The sequence below is a fragment of the Poecilia reticulata genome, linkage group LG18, assembly GCF_000633615.1.
Source record: "Poecilia reticulata strain Guanapo linkage group LG18, Guppy_female_1.0+MT, whole genome shotgun sequence".
Lineage (NCBI taxonomy): Eukaryota > Metazoa > Chordata > Actinopteri > Cyprinodontiformes > Poeciliidae > Poecilia > Poecilia reticulata.
The window spans coordinates 10,633,312-10,655,958 of NC_024348.1; the positions used below are offsets into that span (position 1 = coordinate 10,633,312).

Sequence of the window (22,647 nt, forward strand, 5' to 3'; positions counted from 1 at the left end):
TGTGGCCTCGTGTGGAAAATGTAAGGCTTACAGATACCAAGAATATTAAGACTTTTTAAAAATTGATAGTAGTCAGACTTTCCCCCCATATTTCTGTTTTATGCCCTGTTGTTGTAAACACGTTTTGTTAACACTGAGGATCCCTGCCTGTAGGCGTGAACCTGCTGCTGAACGATGAGAGCGGCACCACCACCCAGAGCAGCTCCATCGGGGCAGTTCGCTGGAAGTTACCCGAGGAGACCGTCCAGCCCCACAGCTCGGCCCCCACCGTTCACGCTAACCACAACAAGAGCTCGCAGGTGAGTTGGTTTTCCTCCTGTTCTTCTTCTACTGATTCCAAGCGTTTGTTTGAAATGTTTAGCTTTGTTTATAGCAGTGGAGCTTTTTGTGTTCGGGCCTCCGAACCACAAGGGGGCCTCCAAGAGCACACCTACAACACAATGCTAGTCAGGTTTATAAACTTAGCATAGTAGCAATAAAGCTGAGCAAAAGTTGGAATATTTGATGGTATAATTCCTCTAATCAATGTTTATTAAACCCATTTTATTCCACGTTTGAGGAGCAGATAAATAATGAGAAGTGCGTGTGATTTGAGTGGCAGAGATTTGTTTTGGGAATCATATAACACTTTGTAGCTAATGTAGCTTTTAGTTCTGCGCTGTAATGTAGGGGTATCAAACTCATTTTCATGTCGGGTCGTATCGGGATCGGGCCGAAATGTATTGATAAAGCTAATTAACAAATACATAGACGTCTCTGCATTTAAATGCTTGTTGACATTAAATAATATTAAACATATTTTCACCTTATTTGTATTGATCCAGTTTGGCAGAATGCAAATGAAACTGCGGTGTTTTGATTGATAATATAGTATTTAAATACACCATCTTTATATCAAAAGTTATATGTGTAGAGTGTAGAGGGTCACATAAAAACGTGTGGTGGGTCAAATTTCAGCGTGTCACATGTGTGATAATGTGTTTGCTTAGTTTAATTGTCTAGGGTTGGTATTGTGTTTGCGGTTAGTGTGTTCGCGTTATACTCAGAAGCCAGAAATACAAGAGAAACAGACGAGAAACTGGATAATGAGTGGAAACATCAGAGGTCACACAGCAACCCCAGGTTCAATATGGTTGGCACACTTAAAAGCATAGTAAAATTTTGAGGTGTAAGCCATTTTGTGATCCCTCATATCTCATTAAAACACTGTTTTGTGCAACATCTGTAGTCGTGAACATGTTATTGTTACTAGCTTGTATTGGTTTTCAGGACTGGCCCTGTTTTCTTTTTAAAAGTCCATGCAAGTTTAAAAAAAAAAAAAAAGCCCGTTGCTAGAAGAGGAAATAGTTGATGAAACATGATAAATCTGCTGAAACATTTAGCCTCTGCTGTATTTATTTCTTTTAAAACTCAGTTTGTGTCTGTCTTGCAGCAACACGTTCGCCAGGGCAACCTGAAGGACCTGCGCAGCCTGCAGGAGTGTGTCCAGTTTATTAATCACTGGAAGGAGCAAGTGGACCAAGTGTGCAAGGTAGAACCACGAAGACACCAACATGTCCTTTTGTTGTGTTTATTCAGAGGAAAGTACCCAGAATGCTTCTAAACACAACAAACCAAACAGAAAAGTTCTGATTGGAAAAGGTTTTTCAGACGCATTCCTTAACGATGTCAAATAATTACAGGGAATTTAACTTTGTGGAGGTTGTTCTTCAACTGTAAAGCAGATTAGGATAATGCTTTTGAATGATAATTATGTAGCAGAATCAAGAGTGTGAGCCAAATACACGTAGAAACACACAGTCACATGTATTTTCTGCTGTAGGGTATTTTATCTGTGGGCAATTGATCATTTGCATGTCCTTTATATGTCACGGTGCATTGATCTGGATAAATGTTGACGTTGAAACGTGTTCATAAAACATGAACAGGACAGGTGGGTGGGTGGATGCTGATAGGTCAGATTTATGCTTATGAGTGCATTTACAGCCAGAGCGTGTGACCTTTCAGACTGCGACCTAAAAAAAGTCAACTCACTGCATTTATTACCACTTGAATCAAATGAACAATGACAAGTTTTGATAATTTTCTGATTTATGAAGCTGTTTTCAAAACATTTTCTGTGTGTGTTGTGATTTAGCATGGTGGCACCGATCCAGGGGAGGGAACCAGCAAGGCGGAGGCCCAGAGCTCCGACCGGCGCACCGAGCGCAGCCTGGAGGAGAGCAGAAAGCTGATCCTGGAGTGGACTGACGAGCTCCGCCACGTCGACAAGGTGAGCGCTCAGACCCTAAATGCCTAGACGGAAAATGGTAAAAGCAGCTAACCAACATCAAAGCTATCACATGCACACATTTTTTTTAACTGCTCTTGCATCTGCAGCTTCTAAAGGAGACCCCGCGGAAATCTGTCAATCCAAAGAAAGGAGCTAAAGAGGAGCCCAAAGAGGAGGGACAACTCCAGATCACAGAGTGGGCAAAGGAGCTGCAGAAAGCGACTGAGGTGAGACGTTGCGACATGTGATAGATACAGCATTCCCAAAGTAGAAAAATTTATTTTTTTTTCATTAATAAAGCTGACATGATAATTTGCGCTTGCAGAGCTGCGGCGTGCCGAGCGAGGAGCTGGGCAAGGTGCTGCGTCTGCTGGGCATCAAGAAGAAACGACTTTACAAGCTGCTGCCTCTGCTGGAGTTCATCACCTGGTCTCTGCTCAAGGAAGACAACACGGTGAGAAACCTCACTCTATGCAACATTCCTATCCACTTTTATAAAATATTCCACTGGATGTTGTAGAATAGCCATAAAATAAAAATAAAAAAAATAAAAAAATCCAACCACCTCATATAAGTTCCCATGTGAAGTGATCGTGGTGCCATTCGGCTGTAAAACGGTTTTACGTAACATGACGGTTGAGTGAACCCTGCTCTCAGTGTTCGTGTGGAACAGCCATAAATGGTTTTTACTGACCCTGATCCGCTGCTGCGCTGATAACCTACAACAGTCTCTGATAACAAATTATAAGCATTCAGCTGATTATCTACGGGCACTTTCAGCTTTGATTTCAAAAGAAAAATAGAAAGCAGAAATAGTACAATTCTCTAAAATCTGCAGAAATAGATGGCGGTTGTTGCCTCTTATGTTGAGTACTACACTGTAATTTGTGCCAGAAAATGACATTGAAGTCACATGTTTCTCTTTTAAAACATTTGAAGCAAGAAGATAGATTTTCTTATCTTTCTCTTTTCCAGGCTACGGTGTCCCAGATCTGGTTGCTGGCGAAGCAAAGGACCTGGAAAGCAGGAATACCCAGATACATCCCAAACTCAGGTGTGCAGATGTGTTTTTCTTTTATTATTCAAATGGAAAAAGGCTACTAATATATTGCTAATTTATATTTCTAGTTTGTGAGCAGTTTGTAATATTTTGTCCTCATGTCTGTTTTCAGTCTGGGACTGGATCTGCAGCGCAGCAGGTAACTTCGTCTTCGCTTTGCTCCATCATCTGATATAAAAGCAAATTTAGTCAAGGTTGCGGTTCTGGATACTTAACCCTTTTAATTGTTCCCGACAGCCAACGTGATTCTCGACCCCATGACCAACCACCCCTGGCTGCAGCTTTCAGACGACCAGCGCAGGGTGCAGGAGGGCATCTCGGAGTCGGACACCCCGGAGAGCTCCCAGCGCTTCGACAGGCTGCCTTGCGTGCTGGGCTGGGAGGGCTACAGCAGCGGCCGCCACTACTGGGAGGTGGACATCGCCAACAACGGCTACTGGCGGGTCGGCCTGACCACCGCCAACTCCGAGCGGAAGGGCAACTTCCCCATGACTCCCAGGAAGGGCTACTGGGTCCTGTGGAGAAGCACCCACCACTTCTACGCCTGCAGCAACCCGGAGACGCAGCTGCCCGCCGCCCTCATCCCGCGGCGCCTCGGGGTGTACTTGGACTACGAGGAAGGCCAGATCTCCTTCTACAACGCCGAGACCAAGTCCCACATCTACACCTTCACGGGGAGGTTCGGGGGCAAGCTGTACCCTCTGTTCGCACCCATGGACGGCCGCACGCTCATGACTATCATCAAGCCGCATAAAATCTCCGGAGGCACCGGCGAACCTAAGAAGAAGGAGTTTGTGAAGAGTCCCAAGATGTTTAGAAAGGTGGTGTTGGAAGACACCAACCAGCTTTAAAAAAAAAAAAAAAAACCCAAGCAAACCCAGTCAGAAGTACTGATTTGTCAAACGTTTCTTACGTCCAACTTCACTCAAATGCAGCACAAGATCACAGGAGAGATTCAGATCCATCTATGCGGTTAACACAAGTACCTTCAGTACCTCCTGGCAAATGTTTGGTCTGTTTAACGTAGAAATGCATAAATACCATTAAAAAAACCAAAACAGTTTATGCTCAAAACGTTTTATGATCTGCCGAGATAGTTTATAAAACCTAATAAAGGTAAAAAATAAAAATAAAAAAAATCCACAAAGAACCAGACGCTTTGTGTTTCTTTGGTCTGTAGTGAAAAAAATTCAAATCCAGATGGGCTGCCAACCATCTCGTTTATTTAAATAGATACGTTTTTTTTTTTTCCAAGAGTCGCATGATAGAATAGAAATATCCTACATTCTCACAACGAGGAAATGTAGGAAAATATAGTAAACCTTCTTGGCTACTGATGAGCCGTGGCACATTCAGGGGGAAAATGTAGAAATAAAACAAACTTTTAACTTTTAAGTCCGTTGTTTAGACTCTAGCAAAAGCACAAGGCGTCTTAATTTGGGGTTTCCGAGCTTAAACCTGATCGACATTTCTCTGAACAAAGCAGTAAAGATGATCTGACCTCAAATGAAATCTGCAGGAGCAGCAGAAGAAGAAGATTTCTTTAAGAAGCGGTCTGATTATTTAATTTCTATAAATGCTACCTCAATGTTACTCTCAACTTCTCTGTCAAAGTAATATCAAAGGCTGAATTGTATTAAAGTGCTAATGACAATGTTTGGAAAGATTATGCTTGTATGCAATCACTGTGTATGAATGCATTAGTCTTTAGAACAATGTTATAAACTGAGACTTTTTATAAAATGCATGACAGAAAAAATGTGTAACCATATATATATAAATATATATAAAAACATTTATTAGGCTAAACATGTGGTTGCTTTCTGATTCATGCACTTTAAAACTGCACTTTTAGAAGAAGCTGTTGTCATAAATAATTTGATGTTGTTGAAAAAAAATCTGCATTTTTCCAGCGAACATTAAACAATTAAGCTTCACCAATAAAGTATTTGTTTCACTTTAGCATCCAGTAGGGCTGGTTTGATCTTTTACTGGACACATAAAACTCCAGATCTCCCTCAGCTTGCAGTTTGTTACTGAAATGCGGATAAGAAGGGCGTGGAGACGGTCAGGACTCTCTCTTGCAGGCCCAGGGTCCGTACTCCTCACAGTCTGCAGCAAACAGAGTCCCGCCTCCCCTCAGGTCTGCACAGTCCCTGTCATCGCTGTCCCACTGAACCGCCAGCCTTGAAAGCACGCACACACACACACACACACACACACACACACACGTTTATATAATGAAAATAAATCATTCACTCTAAGAATGATTATAAATCTCCATTGAGATTGTGATTATGAGACTATATAAGCCAGATGAAAAATTAAACAAACTTATTTTACAAAGTTCTGTGTCTGTGTAATAGTGTCTTTATATATATTTATATATATATGTGCTGTATGTTTGTTATGATTTCGTAATAAAATAAACATCAACGTAAGATATTCTGTGCTTTGTGTTTTACTTTTAGACTAAGTTCAGTTTATTTGTTTTGGTGCCTACACAGACACATATTATATTATATTATATTATATTATATTATATTATATTATATTATATTATATTATATTATATTATATTATATTATTGTAACTGAAAAGATCAATTGCTTCTTTTTTAACAAATAAAATCTGCAGTAGCTGATGTAATGCAGTTGTTTATGTCCTTAGCGCTAATTTAAAGGAACCATTTTGTGTCTGCCGACACAAAATAATCTTTCAGTTAAAAGTCTCCAAATTTATCGACACTCCTAATGACGATATTTAAAAAGCCTACCATATTTTATCCCTACATATCCATTTTCAAAACGTGATAAATAACTGTGGGAAGCTATGTATGAAGCCACTGTAGTGTTAGCATTTATCCAACATGGCGTCCTTGAGTCTTTACTCTTATTAGAAAATTAAAGCAATCCCTCTCAACGTCTCTAATCCATGCGAACTTTTAAGGTAAAAATGTTCATCACCAGAGTTTGAAGCATTAATAAAGGAATGAAAGAATCAGCAGAACAATTGTTTTTCCCGTTGTATTTTCAGCATTGACTTGTTTTGAATGCAACACCTCTTCAGTTATAAAAAGACAACATGGAAACGAAACTATGATGCTTGTGTTGGTGCTTTCCATCTACACCACGCACTGATTGTTTTTAGTTTTATGTGAATTTCATTTCTCCTTTCAGTAAAAACAAAACTCTTCCTGTCTGCATTTATGTACATAGTTTATATTTTATAAACTAGCCTCTACTCAAAACACAGTTATCTGTCATTAAAATACATTGCATTGTAAAAGTTGAAGAACTCAGCAAACTTTAAATGGAACTTGTTCCTGTTGCTAAAGTATTTTAAAATATATATATGGACCAGAAGATTCTTTGTTTCAACCAGAAAGTTCAGACTTACGGTAAGTGGTCCTGGACGTCCTTCCCACTCAACCACAGCCAGCGTCCCTCCTGCTGACTGTCCGTCAGTCCCACCCACAGGAAAGGAAATTTGGTGGCATTGCACATAACTCCTTGGAGAAAATCCTATATTTCAGGAAAAAGGTAGACTTAACTTTCTTTAGTCGGACAAAAAAATGGCCAGTATATTTGACATCAAAGTCTCAGAGATGTTTACAGAGAGAAACATGGGGAGTACTGTGTCCTCAAAGCTGAAAAAACACAGTTGTGTTACTTTTTAAAGGTAACTTAGACGACGGAGTCGGACACCCCAGAGAGCTCCCAGCGCTTCGACAGGCTACAGTGACCCAATTACGATTTTATGTCAAATCGGATTTTTCTTTCTTTTTTGCCGTAGTCGCTCACACTTCTAAAAGCGACTTGTAAAGTGTTCTCCAGTGTGAACTGCAGACGACCTGAAAGTGTCCTGCATGCTCGGTAGAGGGCGCAATAACGTCACACATAGAGAGGTAAGGTATGGTCATTTTATTTATCTAGCACAATACTCTACTGCGCATGCGGGACACTTTCAGGTCTTTTGCAGTTCGCGCTGGGGAACACATATGTCGCATATATTTGGAAGTGCGAACGACCACGGCAAAAAAATAAAAAAATAAAAATTGACAAAGCATCGTAATTGTGTCACTTCAGACTGCAGTGTGAACGCAGCCATCTTGTTTTTGTCTCTCTCCCGTCGTGCTCTGTTAGTTACCATCTCTGCGTCGTCTTTGATCTCAACCAGGCTGCTGTTGTGCTCCAGGCAGAACTCGGCGCTCTCTTTCCACCGACGGTTTTCCTGGAGTCCAACTGAGAAAAAGTAGCAGTGACGCCTCCACCACAGCCAGCCTTCAGGACACAAACGGCATCTGGAGTCTTCAGGCAGCGCAGACACAAACAGAATCGCTGAAGTCAGGAGAATGTCTGTTAAGCTGTTTTTACTTTTGCATACAGATTAAAAATGCCGTTGTTTCCCGAGACTTGAGCCAGATAATAAATTGTAAACTCACCCTGAGTGGCCAAGTGCAGCATCATTTTCAGGTCCTCACATTGTTTTTGGCACTGCTGCAGGTTTTCTGTCTGTTTATTTTGAAAAGTTGGATCTTCTTCTTCTCGTGCTGCTCCCCATATGGCTGGCACATGAGTTTATAAAACTTTAGACAACGTAAACTGAGATAGTATTTATTTGTTAAATGCATACGCAGTACTAAAAGATGGAGCTCCTCAAGGTATGTATTTTGGACAAGTTGTTTTATTCTTGTTTTTTCCCCCTATTTTTTGAAGAAATTAATGGGAGGCTTTGATAGGAGGAAAATAAGAAATCCAAAAGTATTCAACTTTAAACGACTTGACCATTTCACATGTTTTTCTTCATTTATTATTTATTCATTTTCCACCACTTTTCTAAAGAATAAAAATGGTTTAAATTTAACATTTACAAACACTTGAATTTGTATTACTCATTCTGCTACTTACCAAATAAAACGGAGGACAAAATGATCGCAGTGATCAGAGATATTGCTGCTATAGCAACAGCCCCTATACATGCCAGGTGAGATTTCTTGCAGGATTTTGCATCTGTAACAGAAAAATTAATTATTTAAATGTACAGAACTAAGCTATAAACTGTGGTCTCAGATCACATAAAAGCAAACAAGCCCATTTCAAATATAGAAAAAAGTAAGTTTTTCCCAACATTTTTGAAGCTATTTGGTAACTGTGGGAATGCTGATGAAGCTTTCTGTGTCGTGTTGTTGCATGTTTTTTTAATTGATGTTGAAGATGTTCAGGTTCCAAGGTTTAGTCGTCTGATTGTGTCTGATGAAACACGGAGATAATAAACAATTTGTACATTTCTCTTACCTTAGAAAATCCCTTCAAACCTTACTATTATTTCCTCCATGACTCATTTTCTTGAGAGAAGCTATGTTACTGAGGCCGACTTTTGGGACTTGCAAAGTCTAATTATTCCCTAACAAGGAATCTTAAAATCTTAGGATACCAACGAGGTGTAATCTGGCTCACCTAAACCCAAACAATGAGTCTTCTTAGACTGACTCACAGACGGCAATCCCTGGTGTGATGAACATTAATCTGTCTCTGTACAAACAGTCTGCAAGTATTTCATAATACCTCTTGTTATTGTGGAACAGAACCGTTTCCAGATTCTTTCCTCATTTTTATTTACTTTTTTACTTCTATGAGCAGGAGGTGAGAACACACTCGCTTTGAGAGAACTTACTCCGACAAATTTGCTACGGACAATTAGTACAAAAAGAAGCTGAGTTTACATCAGCATATGTTTGTATATGCACAGAGGACATTGTTTTTTGGAGGTCTTGGGGGTTTAAAATCTTAAACATCTGCTGTGTGTTAAACTTCAATCCACAGAATGAACATGGCGAAGTTGTGGCAACCAGAACCAAGAGAGGCTACGTAGATTAGCAGGAACGCCTGGCAAAAACAGCGCAGACTGGAAAAGCCGCTGCCACCAGAAAACAATTTGATCTTTAACACAAGTGAAACTCATCTCATTCACCTACACATCCACATGTTTACATCTGGCAGACCTGGAGATGAACCCACCAGAGCAGTAAAAACTACATTTGGATGTTGTAAATTAGGATCACAGCTATTTTCAAATACGTTGGGCCAGTTGTGGATGCATGAAACTCGGCTACAATGAACGCCATCTGTTTTATCTCTAAATCTCCATCTTCCTCCGGCAGAGTGCATTTCCATCCATTTCACAGCTCACCTCCGCATGCTGAACTTCTGAAACCCTCTGCAGCTCTCAGTGATCCGTCTGCGCTCTCGTTTGCAGCCATGTGTCCCTTTAGCTTGACTTCGCATGTATTCTTTGACTTGTGCCGTCGTGGCATGTGATAACACGTTTTTATTGAGTTTTTTTTTTTTCTTTTCTTCTTTGGTATGAGTGAACAAAAATAAACAAGTCCGAGGCAGTTTACACAGGAAGCAACCAAAGTGTGAAAAGCATTACGCCTGAGCTAAGAAAGCCAGCGCTGTCTGATGCTCTGGAGACTGTGGGTAGGTGTGACATGCAGCATCTGAACTCTGCTAAATTAGAGCTGAAGAGTCCCACCACATGAACTCAGATAAGATGAAAAACGTATTAAAGAGTTGACATAACTTGCCTTGTTATACCATGGAGTAGATCCATATTCTACCTTGTCAAAGTCAAAGCATTATCTTTGTTGTCTTTAAGAAACTTTGTAACTAATTTGGCGATACGATTATGGTTTTTGTTTCATTTGTGTCCAAACTTGAACTTGTTACCTGATTTCTTGAGGTGTCGTTCAAATGTTCCCACATGATGACCTTCTCTTGGGATCTATTGCACCAGTCCCTGCTGCTGCACAACACCCAAACATGATACTTTGACCCCGTGCTTAACAGTTGGAGGAGGTTTTCTGAACGTGACGATGGTCATTATGTCCAAAAGCTGATGCAGCAGACGCCCCGAGGAGGCTCAACTGGAGAAGCCAGTTCTGACTGACCAACCAGCTGCAGGAGCAACATTCACTAAAATTGGACTGGTTTTGGAAAAGAAGAGAGTAAACAGGTTTAAGGGAAGCCAAAAATCCAACTGTGGTATAGTTTTTATGGTCTAGTTTCTAGTACAAATATCTTCGTACACTTGGAATAAAACAAAACTAACGTACAACAAAGTTTTCAGCAACACATGAGATTGTTTTAAGTCAATTATTCTTGAATATAGATTAAAAAATGACCACTTCCACTGTCAAACCACTTGCTTGTAAAGCAAGTGAAAAAGTAGAACTTGTATTTTTTTAATAAATAATCAAGAATTATCGACTTAAAACAATTGCATGCATTGCTGAAAACTTGCAAGTTTGTTTCGTCTTATTTCAAGTGTAGAAACATATTTGCACTAAAAATGACTTGTTTCACTGTTGGCAAGGATCCATTTTCATAGGGTATTTTACTGTGGTTTCATTGTTGTTTCACACCTTCGTGCATAAAACCACATCATCTCTAGAATGCAGTACCCATCTCTTCTCTGAACAAGATGTCTGCACATTTCCATGGTAGTCATGCGTGCATATAAATAACAGAAAAACCCTGTAAATTCTAGACTCTAACAGGTAAAAATAGTGCACAAAAATTTGTGTAGGACGGCGAAGTCCTAGCGCAAAAATTTGCGTGATAGGTGGACGGAGCCTGGTGCTGCAAGGTTGGAGACCTTGTCCTGTTAGCCGACTGGGCCTGGATAATACCCGTGTTAAACAGGTATTAATATCTTTCTTTTTTTTTCTTTTTCCAAAATCTCCTTCTCTTTCTGTTTATTCAATGTCACATGCTGTTTTTATTTTGTTTTTTTAATTATGTAAAGCACCTTGACATGCCTTGCTGCTAAAATGTGCTATGCAAATAAAATTTGATTGATTGATATAATTGCACAGGTGAATTGCACTTTCTGGAAAGTGAACCAGATTTTTGGAGGTCGACACTTTCCTTCCTGAGAGCGGCTGATTTCTTTTCATTTTCCATCATGTTGCACAAAGAAGCAGTGCGTTTGTGGCTTTACTTTGAAATCCATCCGCAGGTGTGTTTTTATTTGTGTTTACCTAAAATATTGTGAATTAACACATGATATTTTTTGGCTTTCATGTATTCACATAGAAACAAAACGCTCATTAAACTGGAATTTATGAAAGTGAAAATGATGCAGCTTTTATTTTAATTTTTCCCAGCAAGATCTGCCATACAGTCCAGAGATTTACAGAATAAATTCAGAGAGCGCCCCCTAGAGGCTCAAGCAGGAGCAGCAGGTTCTGACTGGTTCTGCCAACCAGCTGCTGGAGCAACGTTCAGTGTCAGTCCAAACTAAACTTACACTGGTTTTACAACAGAAGAGAGCGAACGGGTTTAAGGGAAGACACAAATCCAACATAATCAGATTAATCAGCAGAAAACAAATTTAATGGATCATCACAACAGTAATGTCAAACTGGACAGATTCAGGACAACAACAAACAGTTGCATCATTTAGCATTTCCATATAAAAATACTTATAATTTTTTTTACAGAATAATTGTAGTAAAGTCAGCAAACCAGCATTTTTCCTTTCAAATCTCAGCCATTCTTTCCTCAAGTCAAATGTTAATTTCACATCTTAAGTTGAGCAGGAAACAAAAACAAGCATCATTACTTATGATTTATCAAGATAAAACAAATGCAGAGAGTTAAATGGTTTGAACTTACATAGCGCTTTTCCAGTCATTTTGACCACTCAAAGCGCTTTACACTAGAGTCACATTCACCCATTTGCATTCACAAATGCTCACACATTTGTACACCGATATGCAGATCGGTAGGCAATTTGGGGTTAAGTGCCTTGCCCAGGGGCACATCAACATGCAGCAGGAGGAGGCTGGAATTGAACCTACAACCTTCTGATCACAAGACGGCTACTCTATCCACAGAGCCATGAGTTGTGCACACTGACAGCAAAAATCAGAATTTAATTCTGTCTATAATAACATTACCAGGCTTGTGACTGAATACAAAGATAACATATCACAATTTCTGTTAATTTGTACTAAGAGCTGAAGATAATGGCTCGCATGTCCTTTCAGATATTTAGAATATTTATTTCTTTTTAAGTTGTATGAATATATATTGATCCGCCATTTCAGCCAGAGGCATTTAACTAAAATATCTGATCGCATTTTTTTGTTAACTTAACTCCAATGTGTTTTATTGAAATTTTAAAACTAATTTCACATTTCAAGTAATGTTTAAAATATTTTATAAAAATTTTTTTAGATATGTAATAAGGGCATTTGCAACATATTTATCAGACCTGGAGATGGGTCATTGGCTGACAGTAATATTAATTTTCTGCATCGTCAAAATAAAGTTTTCAGACCCACAAAAGCTCTGAAGAAGAATCACATGTGAATAATGGGTTTGTTTTTAAAAGAAATCTTATCTATTTAAACCTATTTAACCCACTTAAGCTTACAATATTGTAACTCTTTTAAATTGAATATTAAATAGCGCCATCTGGTGGATACACATAAAAAAGAAAACAAAAAAGAAAACGTAATGACGTTAAATTGTGACTCAAAGAAGTATTTATTAGTTAATCTTAAGATAAAAGTGTGATTTTGGAATTTAATATTTCGCAACAAAGTTTCAGTTTTTGAGTGTTTAGTTTTAAAAACAATTAATGAACTGATACAACAATATCTATAAAACTTTTGCAATATTCGTTCAACAAAGTGGAAATAGTCTGAAAAATCCCAAAACCAAATCGTTCCTGGTTTTTGAGGATGCACCAAAAACCTGATCTGAAATCCACCAGATTTTCAGCTGATAGCTTTACGGGAACCGGTACTTCAGCAACCAATCAGAGCCAGGAGGAGCAGCTTAGTGCTGTCAATCAAGCTAGTGTACATGCTGTTCAATGTATTAATAGTGGAGAAACGCTTTACAATTCCAGGAAAACCATTTATTATGAACAGGGGTAAATACTTTATAGGCACTGCGCAAGACTTTGGCCTTTTGTCTTGTAAGATGCCATAAGATTAAATTTATTGTGAACTGGTATTAGATAAACGAACTGATGTTTGATAGGGAAACGTCCAAAAAGGAAAAGGATCAGAGCTTGGTTGTAAAAAAGCTCTAAAACCCTTTCCTAAATTGAGAGGTAGCAATAAAGTGTTTGGTATTTCATAGTCAGCTTTCTCTCAACGTGGACCTGAATGCCTCATTTGCTGTTATAGCAATAGAAACTGTGTAAGAGTAACGGGGTCTTACTTTATATAATAGTGATAAAGTGTAAAGTTTTCTGAGTTGGTATTTTAAAAGTTGCCAAGTGAACCAGATATTGTTTTCTAATGCCTCAAAATGTTACAACACTTGATTAAATCCTCTCTTAAGAAATGGTCTTGACTTCATGATAAACATACTCCCCCAGGATTTTCTTGAAGTGGTGTTGTAGCTGCAACAGACAACAAAAGGTTAACATTTACCAGACATTCAACACACCTGGGTAAAAGCTAAACGTCAACTCACCAGCCCAAAGGTTGGCTGACTTACCTCCTCAAATACAGCCTTCCTCGTTTCGTCTTTCTCACAGTACAGAGACACTTCTGAAGTGCAGAGCATTGACAGACTGATTTCCACTGGATCTTTAACTGCAGGACAAGTGGAGACGGTGAGAAGCAGAAGCAGGAAACCGAACACGTAGACAGACTCGCATTCATGTGAACAATTTGCATTAGTGTGCAGTTTGCAAATGGCACGCTTTCAGTGTTTGGCCACCATGTTCACTCAGTCAAACACATCATTTATTCCGGCGACATTACAGAGGATTTAAACCTGATCAGCAGGTTTTCCTCTGGACTCTGCATGATTTTTATTTACTCTTCTAGGTCACACAGTGTTCCTGAGCATTACGCCGTGTTGTAAAGAGTCTGCTAATAAAATGAGGAACGTGGATTAAGTAAAAGAAAAGGGCAACATTAAGTCTACACTGTATTGCCAAAAGTACTGGATGCCTCCTCTTAATAATTGATTTTAGGCGTTTCAACCACTTCCATGGCCTCAGGTGTATAAATCCCAGCAGCTAGACAGGTAGACTGAGAAACTCAGTGAAATCGTCGGTGGCATTAGAGCAAAGTGGAAGTGATTGGGAATGAGAGGCATTAAAAAAAATCAGCCAGCTGAAGCACAAAGCTTCACGTCGGCTACACGTCCTGTGGCTTTTAGATTAGCTTAGCAACAGTCTGGGTTTCCAGGGCCTAACGGCTGCGACGTGTTAGCATTACATCACCAAGTGATGTAAAACACCTCCAGAGGTCTCTGTAGAGCCATAGAGCTCTGTTCTCCACAGTGACGGTTGACGTCTCTCTGACCATCCAGTGCACAGCTCTGGGTTTCCTGTTTCCTATTTTAAGTTTGGTGCAGAGGGCTTGCAGAAGAGCTGGTTTCAGGAGTTGAATCCTTTGGTGAAAAGTCTGATGTTCACCATGGAAAATTATTGAAGTGACTGCAGGGTCGGACTCACTTGTCCAGTACTCAACTGGTTTGAATCTTATCTAAAGAACAGGGATTTCTGCGTGCCAGTAGGTAACTTCTCATTGGAAAGGCCTGAAGTCACATGCGGCTCAATCCTGGGACTTCTACTATTCTATATCTATATGCTCCCACTAGCTCAGGTTATAACAGGAAACCAGATTAGCTATCAAAACTATGCAGATGATACACAGCTCTACATTACGATGCCACCAGGTGACTCTGAACCCATCCAATCACTGAACAGGATGTGCCAAAACTTTCTCCAGCTGAACAGAAACAAAACTGAAGTTATTATTTTTGGATTTAAAGAGGAGCGATGTAGAGTCAATGCACGGCTCCAGTTATTACAGCTAGAAATTAGCAGACGAGCCTGAAACCTGAGAGTGGTGGTGGACTCTGACCTGGACCTTCGGAGCCACATAAAGACAGTCACAAAGTCGGCCTTCTATCACCTGAAGAACATTCACAGAAAGACCTAGAGAAACTCATCCATGCATTTATCTTTAGTCGCATTGATTACTGCAACAGTGTCTTCACAAAAATATCTATCAATCAGGTTGCAGAACGCTGCTGTTCGCGTTCTGACCAAAACTAGGAAGATAGAGCACATCACCTCAGTTCTAACATCCCTACCCTGGCTCCCTGTAGCTCTGAGAATAGACTTTAAAATACTTTATAGCTTATAGATCACCGAACATATTAAAGATCTGCTGCTGACTCCTTTGCTTTGCATTCCCAGAACCAAACATGGAGAAGCATCATTCAGCTTCCCTGCACCACAAACCTGGAACAAACTTCCAGAAAACAAAAAAAAAAAAAAACACACAAAAAAGAAAGAAAAAAGGACAAAACTCTGAGTTTCTTTAAAATAAGGCTAAACCCATTCGGATTAATAATAACTGGAACATTGATCAACATATCTGATGTGTTTTTGCTTGATGATTTTGATGAAATGCCTTGTTTATTGCTTGTTTTGTGATAGCTGCAAAGGAAGGACTGATATAACAAATCCTAAGGATTAATAATGAAGAAATACTTTTGGCAATACATCTCATGTAGATTAACGCCATCGGAGGGCCGGGACCTTAACTAATCCGTCCATCCCAGGGTAATGAGTCCAAAAGAAAAACCCAGACATGTCCCTCCTCTACCATCCTTCAGGCTGACCGTCATGTTGTTCTGTGTTCGTCAACCATATAAAATCTTAAAACACTTTGAAGGTTGGAGTTAAAACGTGACAGAAGCTGAGCGAGTCCATGTGGTTCAGCAAGGCACTGCTTATTTTCTCACCTGTTGTCCCATTGCAGCGTGCTGGATCACTCGCCTTATTATCACTCAGAGCGTACACATTAAAGTCGTATGTGCTTCCTGACATCAGGTCAGTGAAAGTGCACATGGTGGTGCTAACTATTTGAACGTAGGAGGAACCCCAGAATGTAGAGTTGAGGGTGCAGCTGTAGTTCTGTACTGATGAGTATTCTGGGGGAGTCCACTCAAAGGCGAGGGAATATGCCGTTTTGCTGTTTACTTTGGCTCCAGTGGGAGGCGACGGGACTGCAGGGAGAAAGAAAAGGTTACTTGCCTCTCTTTAAAAACATGTTATAGCAAAACGTACAGCTGCTACCTGAGCATGCGGTCTGTGTTTATTAATGATCAAATCAAATCAAACTCACGGGTGAAAATGAAGCTGTGCGTTTCTGGGCTTTTCAGATTATTAAGAACTGCGTAGACCTTCACTTCGTACTTAGTGGCAGTTTTCAGGCTATCAAATTTTACAGTTTTATCTGATATGGTTTTTGATTCCTTCTCTTCGCCATCCAAGACAAGCTTGGCTGTAAAGGTTACAATACTTCCAGGATTTGGAGTAAAGTCCCAGGTAGCATCAATGATCTTGGCTTCTGCTTTCAACTTCAAATTTGAGATTGGTCCTGGAGCTGTTTATAAGTGAAAAAAAAATGAAAATAAAAAATCAGATGAATGCAACAGAATTTGCTGTAAAGAGTCTCTAAACAAATGAATCAGAGTTACCGGTGTATGTAGTGATGTTTACAATTTCTCCCTCCAGGCCACAAACGCCCAAGACTTTCACAAAAAAGTCAAGCTTAGTGCCGTTTTGGAGGCCGGACACTTTCACTTTATATGGTTTGTTCAAAAGACTTGTTATGTTTTCCACAATAACATTCAGCTCCCTGTTATGAGGCGACACACAAAGACTGTCCTGAAACAACTAGTAAGCAGATGTTAATCACTGTGCTCCATTTGTGTTGAAAAATACAACGAACAAGAAAGCAGCAATTTGTAGAGTTTGATGAACAGAGAAATACATTTAATATAGGAATATAAAGGGGACGAACCCGTTTCCATCCTTGGCCATCACTTTAAATTCTATGTAGTTTCCCTCTGGCGGATTCCACTCGAGAATTAAGTTCTTATCCTGGATGTCCAAAGGTTTCAGGTTGGACACTTTTCCAGGCCCTGAAAGAGAGACAGCGGGCTGTTATAAAACGGACAAAGCTTCTCTGTGTTTGCCGAAGATGAAACCAAATAGAAGCAGGCAGGTGTCATGGTCCGCACAAAACGTGGCCGTAATTTGCCTTTTCAGATTTGAATGTCAGATAGCGTCTGAAGGAAACGAAGAGATGGAAAGTTCTTGCTCGTTTCCCCCCCTGAACAGTACGGATGTAAACTCACGGGTGCAATTTGAGATGCTGATGTTCTTACTCCACATGGACCTGTCGTTGACTCCTGTGCGGAAAATGAAAGTGTACTCGTTTCCCTGTGTCAAGCCGTCAAAATCCATTTTTTCTTCCCTGACGGTCTTGTTGTGCTTTTCAGTTCCCAAAGCTGAAAAGGCGACGACTTCGAAGAAGCCATAGTTCCCGTTGGGTTTCTTCCAGCTCATACTGACAGTGTTTTCTGCAAAACTGGTCACAGTGAGGTTTTGGACCTCTCCAGGTACTGAAAGGAGGAAACAAACCCAGAGTTAGTCTTTTCAGGTTGTCTTTTGTCTTAGTCACATTACAGGTACGTCAGCTGTACTTTGAGCCGCCTCGTCTTTGCTTTGTAGAACAGTAATAGTATATATCTCAATGGGTTTACAAGGTGTAAAAGTGATGGCAAAACAGAAACAGACATACTTTGCTACGTTAAGTGGACACAATTGCACATTATGTGCCTTAAAGGTGGCATTACGGTATTAAAATAAAAATTCATCTACTTTGTGTATTTCCTGCAAAAATACAACTCTGGAGCAGAGCTAATGCTGTGTAGAAAACTCAGTGAGCAGAAAATTATATTATGAATATAATATATATTATATAATTATAATATTTATTATATTTAGATATTATATATTATTATTTTAATATATATTATGAATTATGAATGTTTATGACAGTTGTCATGAAGTGTCATTCGGTAAGTAATGACACTTTTAAAGCAAAGTTGCTCTAAAAGTTGCGTTGAAAGTGTTATGTCATGTTTATGACAGTGTCATGTCGGTCTTATGCACACTCCTTCAAATAAAGTGTTACCTATTCTTTTTTTGGGAGATATTGCATTCATGACTCAGAAACATGAATGCAAAACACCTTAAAGACAAGAAGAACATATTAAGATTCAAAGAACTCATTATCCCTCTTCTCTTCTCTCCCGGGTGGTCAAATGTTATCTATTAATCACAATAATCAACAACTTACTGGTGTAGAAGGAGCCATTGAGTGGATTGAGGTCCCTTTCACACTTCACTGCAAATACTGTGATAACGTAGCCGGTTCCTGGAATGAGGTTGTCGAGTGTGTAGCTCAAATTATGCATGTTTTTGGTGACGTTCCAGGAACCTTCCCGGGAAAACGCCTGGAAGCGATAGTGGCTGATGTCACCGGGCCCCTGATCCCACTGCAGATCGGCAGACGAGGAGGTGATGTTGGAGACGTTGATGGCCCCCATGAAGCGGTCTGAAGGCAAGAACAATACGGACAAAAACTGGTAGATTTATGGCCAAGAGGGAAAACATGTGGAAAAGTAACAGAAAAACATGGGAGTCACAGCTATGAAGTCGAAGTTAATTTAACTGTTTAAGTTTAGGATAAACAAACAAAATCATTAAATCGTTGAACCCAAAGTTGGGGCTTCACTAATGAAGAAATATTCTTCACCTTCCAGCTTTCACAAAGAGGACCTGATAGCTACAGACAGTTCTCACTTTGCTTACTGGTCATCTCACTGAAAACATACAACAATCCAACGTTTTGAGACCATTTCTCATGGTTTGCTCCTAAAAACAAGTTTGCTTCGACTCACTTGCTTTTTCAAATTCTTCTTCTTGTGCATTTTTAAAAAGTTTTGCATGTTAAAATTATGGTGAGAAATGATTAGGCATCAATCAATTTAGGTACTGCTAAGTTATTACAGTAACTAATTATTTTAAATCAAATAATTTGACGGAATTTCCCTTCTTGTGTAAAGAATTCTTAAAACAAATCACCAAAAGTCCAAAATTTCTGTAATTCCAGCTCACTGAAGGTTGAATGACTGACCAGAGTCGTCAAATCTAATCACTTTCTGAAATGTCTGAAAAGCTCTGAATCATTTCCTGGCTGCATCGGTTAGTTTAACCGATTATAATTATATACCAGTCAATCTTCAGATAAAATACCAGAAGATTTTACCAGTAAAATACCAGAAGACTCCCATGAGTACTAATTTTCTTTATTCTGCCAACATTCGTAATTTCTGTGCCCTCCAGTATTCGCATTAACTGCAGAAGCTGTTGTACCTTCATAGCAAATGAAAGGCAGCTCTTCAAAGCACTCTCTCTCAACCCAAGGTCCAAAGGCCAGTATGACCACACACGAGTTCTCGATGTAGTTTTTATTATTCTCTGGTATGATGGGAGGCAGCATGGGCGATCGTTCGCACGTTGAAATTATCGGCGGCTGCGGTGTGGTCGTCCACGGTGTATCTGTGGTGTGACGTGCGGGAGCGGTGGTGGAATCCCACGCCTGGGTGATGCTGGCTCTTCGTGTTAAGTTGGCCCCTTCTGTGGCGTTCAGCCTTTCTGTGACGTTCAGCCATTCTGTGACGTTCAGCCATTCTGTGGCGTTCAGCCATTCCGTGACGTTCAGCCATTCTGTGGCGTTCGTCAACATGTCCGTCCCGGTGTCAACGTCATAAAAACTGGTAGACCTGGTAGAGTCGGTCGTGTTGTCGTAGCTCTCGGTCACTGTGATGTTTGTTGAGTCTATGCTGGAGTATTCGGCGACAACGGAACCTGTTGGGAAGCCCGTTGTCGACCCGGTAGGCGACGGACTTGTCGTACTGGTGGTGGGCGAGGGGGTCGTCCACCTGGGGGGTGCCGGGCAAGTGCAGGAGCAGCTGCAGCAGTCTATTTTTGGCAATGGGGATTTAAACAATGGGAAGCCGGGGTACCAGTTCTGGAAGATGAGTGGGTCCCCGTTGGCCCACAGCGTCCAGGGTGTCCCGAAGCTTCTAGACGAGGTGTTGGTGGAGTTGGTGGAGTTGTAGTAGTCGTAGTCCGAGTCGGAGTCGTAGTCGTAGTCATCGGTTTCGTTGTAGGTGTCATTGTAGTTTATGTACTTGCGAAGGCCAATCCAGTGGGTGGAGTTTATTATTTTGGCGATGACCTGGATGTTTTGTGGCGTGAGAGTCACCATCTCTTTAAAGCAGACCTGAGCAGACATAGAAGACATACTGTAACTAACTGTGTTAAAGCTTCAGCGACAAAAACAAAGATGAGAGCCCAAGAATGTAGTCAAAGTGAGACTTAGCAGCCTACAAACACTTCAGCAAATATGGCAAAAGAATGTTTATGGCAACAAAAACCATAGCATCTCGCAAACAGTGAATAAACCCTAATAAATTCAAATGTTTGCACTAAGCTCTTGTTTAAAAAGAAAATATAGGAGGTGCTATTTAGCTGTATTGAGGCTGAGCTGATGAACGAGTTACATGTGGGCTCCAGCCACCTTTTAATGCAAATTATGTGCAAATAGTCTTTAAAAAATGCGTGACAGCCAGGGAGCATAAAAAAATTAAAAAAATTAAAAAAAAAAACATATAAAAAGGATGTTTGTTAAAGGAAAATTACAACTAAATGTATTAACATGAACTGCTAAAGGTTAATGACAAACCGAACAAGATTTTGGCAAAGTTTTAAAATGAAATGTCTTCTCAAACTTAGTTGCCCTGAACAGCTATTTTAATACGTTAAAGCAGTAACATTTTCTCATTTGCTTACATAAGCTTCTTCTGTCAGCTTTTAGGTTGCAATGGACATATGACTTTAGAGCCTCTTTCATAAAAATGTTTCCGTCATAAACTCGTAATGAAGCCAGGTGTGGTGAAGCTCTGAGCAATGAGGAAGTAAAGGTTTGTCTTTTAAACAGTGCGTGTTAATATCTTTCTTTTTTCTTCTAAACATCTGTATATTGCACACAGTACTTTAAAACGAGACAACTTCTTAAAGAAAGACATTCGTTTCCTGAAGTACAAGGCATGTATCTGAAAGATCTGCTTTCCATTTCTGTCATTAAGGTAAAAAAAACAACCTCAGGACAACTGTTAATAAGCGCCTGTCACAATAAGCAATATATCAATTAATCGAATAATTGATCCATCAGCTCAATCATTTCCACGATTGGTAGAAAAAGAGAGAAAAACAAACACGGAATGAAAAAAGGTTTCAGTCTGGTGCATTGGTCTCAACTGGCTCCCTGTTTTGGAGGATCATTTTTGTTTTTTAAACATTCAATTCAGTTTTATTTTGGATATTTAAAACGTCTTCCAGTTCCAGAGTTAACTGTCTGCAAGAAATGAAAGCTTAATTGTCTGTAGATATATTACTTGAAATTGGTCCCAAAGCAACATTGCTGATCACAATTTTTTGAGACAATTTATCATCCAGAAAAATTAACTCATTGGTGCTGAAATTAAACACAAAACCTCTTAATTGCCCTGCTAATCTGTTGCCTCTCAGTGTGTCCAGCTGGACGCTTCAGAAAGTTTCTGGAGGTAATCTCAGGTCCGTTCGTACCTGGCAGTGGTTCCTGGCGTCAGCCCAGCTGGCGTTGTGGGGGCTAATGAAGTACTGCCTCTCTGCAGCCGTGTACATCAGCAGAAGACCTGAGAAAGACAAAAGCCTGATTTAGTCATGTACAGATGTTTATTTTCACCACATTCTCCAGGAAAAATTGGTATTCAACCAGGATTATTTCAGATTATAAGCGTCTGTACCAAATTCAGGATAAAAGGTGGAATTCTAAGATTGAAATGCATCACTTCAAAATGTAACAAATCTTATTAGAAATTATTTTACTGACATGTATATAATCTTACTTGAAGCAGAAAATTAAAATCTTAAGCTTCAACTTCCTGGTTCACCTACAGGTTACTAGAATCATAATCAGATCAATCATAATGAAAAGTCTAAAAACTTTCCTAAAACAATGGTACTCACCCCAACAAACAGAAATACACAGTTTATGTATGATAGTTAAGTTTCCCATGGTGGCGTCCCGTTGAATTTACACTAAAACAGACATTCACACTAGTATATTAAAATATATATATTTAAATGCATAGAAAGAAAGAAAAAAAGTGCCAAATGCTGATGATTCGTCTTTTTATTCGCTCTGGCTGTAGATGTTTCCTCTTGGTCAGAATAAAGACAAATGAGTGATGAAACAAAATGTCCAACAGGTCATAAACATCACATACGACATTCATCACAAGGCTCTATTCACCTAAAAATATCATTAGATGCAGCTGCTTTGCATTCATATTCCAAACAT

The 22,647-nt window shown here is 39.7% G+C and overlaps 3 protein-coding genes across 3 annotated transcripts in view; 1 reads left to right on the top strand and 2 right to left on the bottom strand.

The window, feature by feature from the left end:
• The window catches only part of LOC103480463 (nuclear factor 7, ovary), a 5,771-nt gene extending 678 nt beyond the window's left edge, over nt 1-5,093 (top strand). Inside the window, exons 3-10 of the mRNA XM_008435415.1 lie at nt 154-299; nt 1,433-1,531; nt 2,138-2,272; nt 2,380-2,499; nt 2,598-2,726; nt 3,248-3,326; nt 3,445-3,471; nt 3,570-5,093. Coding sequence (XP_008433637.1) covers nt 154-299; nt 1,433-1,531; nt 2,138-2,272; nt 2,380-2,499; nt 2,598-2,726; nt 3,248-3,326; nt 3,445-3,471; nt 3,570-4,183 — 1,349 coding nt within the window. The 3' untranslated portion in view covers nt 4,184-5,093. The remainder of the gene's footprint in view (nt 1-153; nt 300-1,432; nt 1,532-2,137; nt 2,273-2,379; nt 2,500-2,597; nt 2,727-3,247; nt 3,327-3,444; nt 3,472-3,569) is intronic.
• A 7-nt stretch (nt 5,094-5,100) lies between these two features.
• On the bottom strand, nt 5,101-9,728 carry LOC103480462 (CD209 antigen-like protein C). The gene is made up of 6 exons (XM_008435414.2): nt 9,525-9,728; nt 8,243-8,344; nt 7,777-7,899; nt 7,482-7,642; nt 6,732-6,856; nt 5,101-5,518 (listed from the first exon to the last, which is right to left on the bottom strand). Exons 1-6 carry the CDS (start codon nt 9,646-9,648, stop codon nt 5,401-5,403), a joined length of 753 nt encoding a protein of 250 aa, XP_008433636.1. The 5' UTR covers nt 9,649-9,728; the 3' UTR covers nt 5,101-5,400.
• Nucleotides 9,729-11,679: 1,951 nt separating this feature from the next.
• On the bottom strand, nt 11,680-22,599 carry LOC103480538 (fibronectin). Its single transcript, XM_008435519.2, has 11 exons — nt 22,314-22,599; nt 21,891-21,979; nt 19,614-20,526; nt 18,535-18,792; nt 17,528-17,794; nt 17,191-17,311; nt 16,865-17,025; nt 16,510-16,770; nt 16,127-16,390; nt 13,856-13,953; nt 11,680-13,757 (listed from the first exon to the last, which is right to left on the bottom strand). The coding sequence occupies exons 1-11, from the start codon at nt 22,360-22,362 to the stop codon at nt 13,692-13,694; spliced, it is 2,547 nt and encodes an 848-aa protein (XP_008433741.1). The 5' UTR covers nt 22,363-22,599; the 3' UTR covers nt 11,680-13,691.
• Nucleotides 22,600-22,647: the final 48 nt, after the last annotated feature.

Bases quoted from the DNA above. Each gene is read 5' to 3' on its own strand.
- LOC103480462 (XM_008435414.2), bottom strand. From the start codon at position 9,648: ATGCCACGACGGCACAAGTCAAAGAATACATGCGAAGTCAAGCTAAAG. The intron at 8,345-9,524 runs GTGAGCTGTGAA...TTTCTGTTACAG, and splicing joins CAGAAGTTCAGCATGCGGAG to ATGCAAAATCCTGCAAGAAA. The intron at 5,519-6,731 runs GTAAGTCTGAAC...CGTGCTTTCAAG, and splicing joins GACGTCCAGGACCACTTACC to GCTGGCGGTTCAGTGGGACA.
- LOC103480538 (XM_008435519.2), bottom strand. From the start codon at position 22,362: ATGGGAAACTTAACTATCATACATAAACTGTGTATTTCTGTTTGTTGG. The intron at 18,793-19,613 runs GTACAACAGCTT...TCTTGCCTTCAG, and splicing joins GCCTTTCATTTGCTATGAAG to ACCGCTTCATGGGGGCCATC. The intron at 17,312-17,527 runs GTGAGTTTACAT...TCTCTCTTTCAG, and splicing joins CAGCATCTCAAATTGCACCC to GGCCTGGAAAAGTGTCCAAC.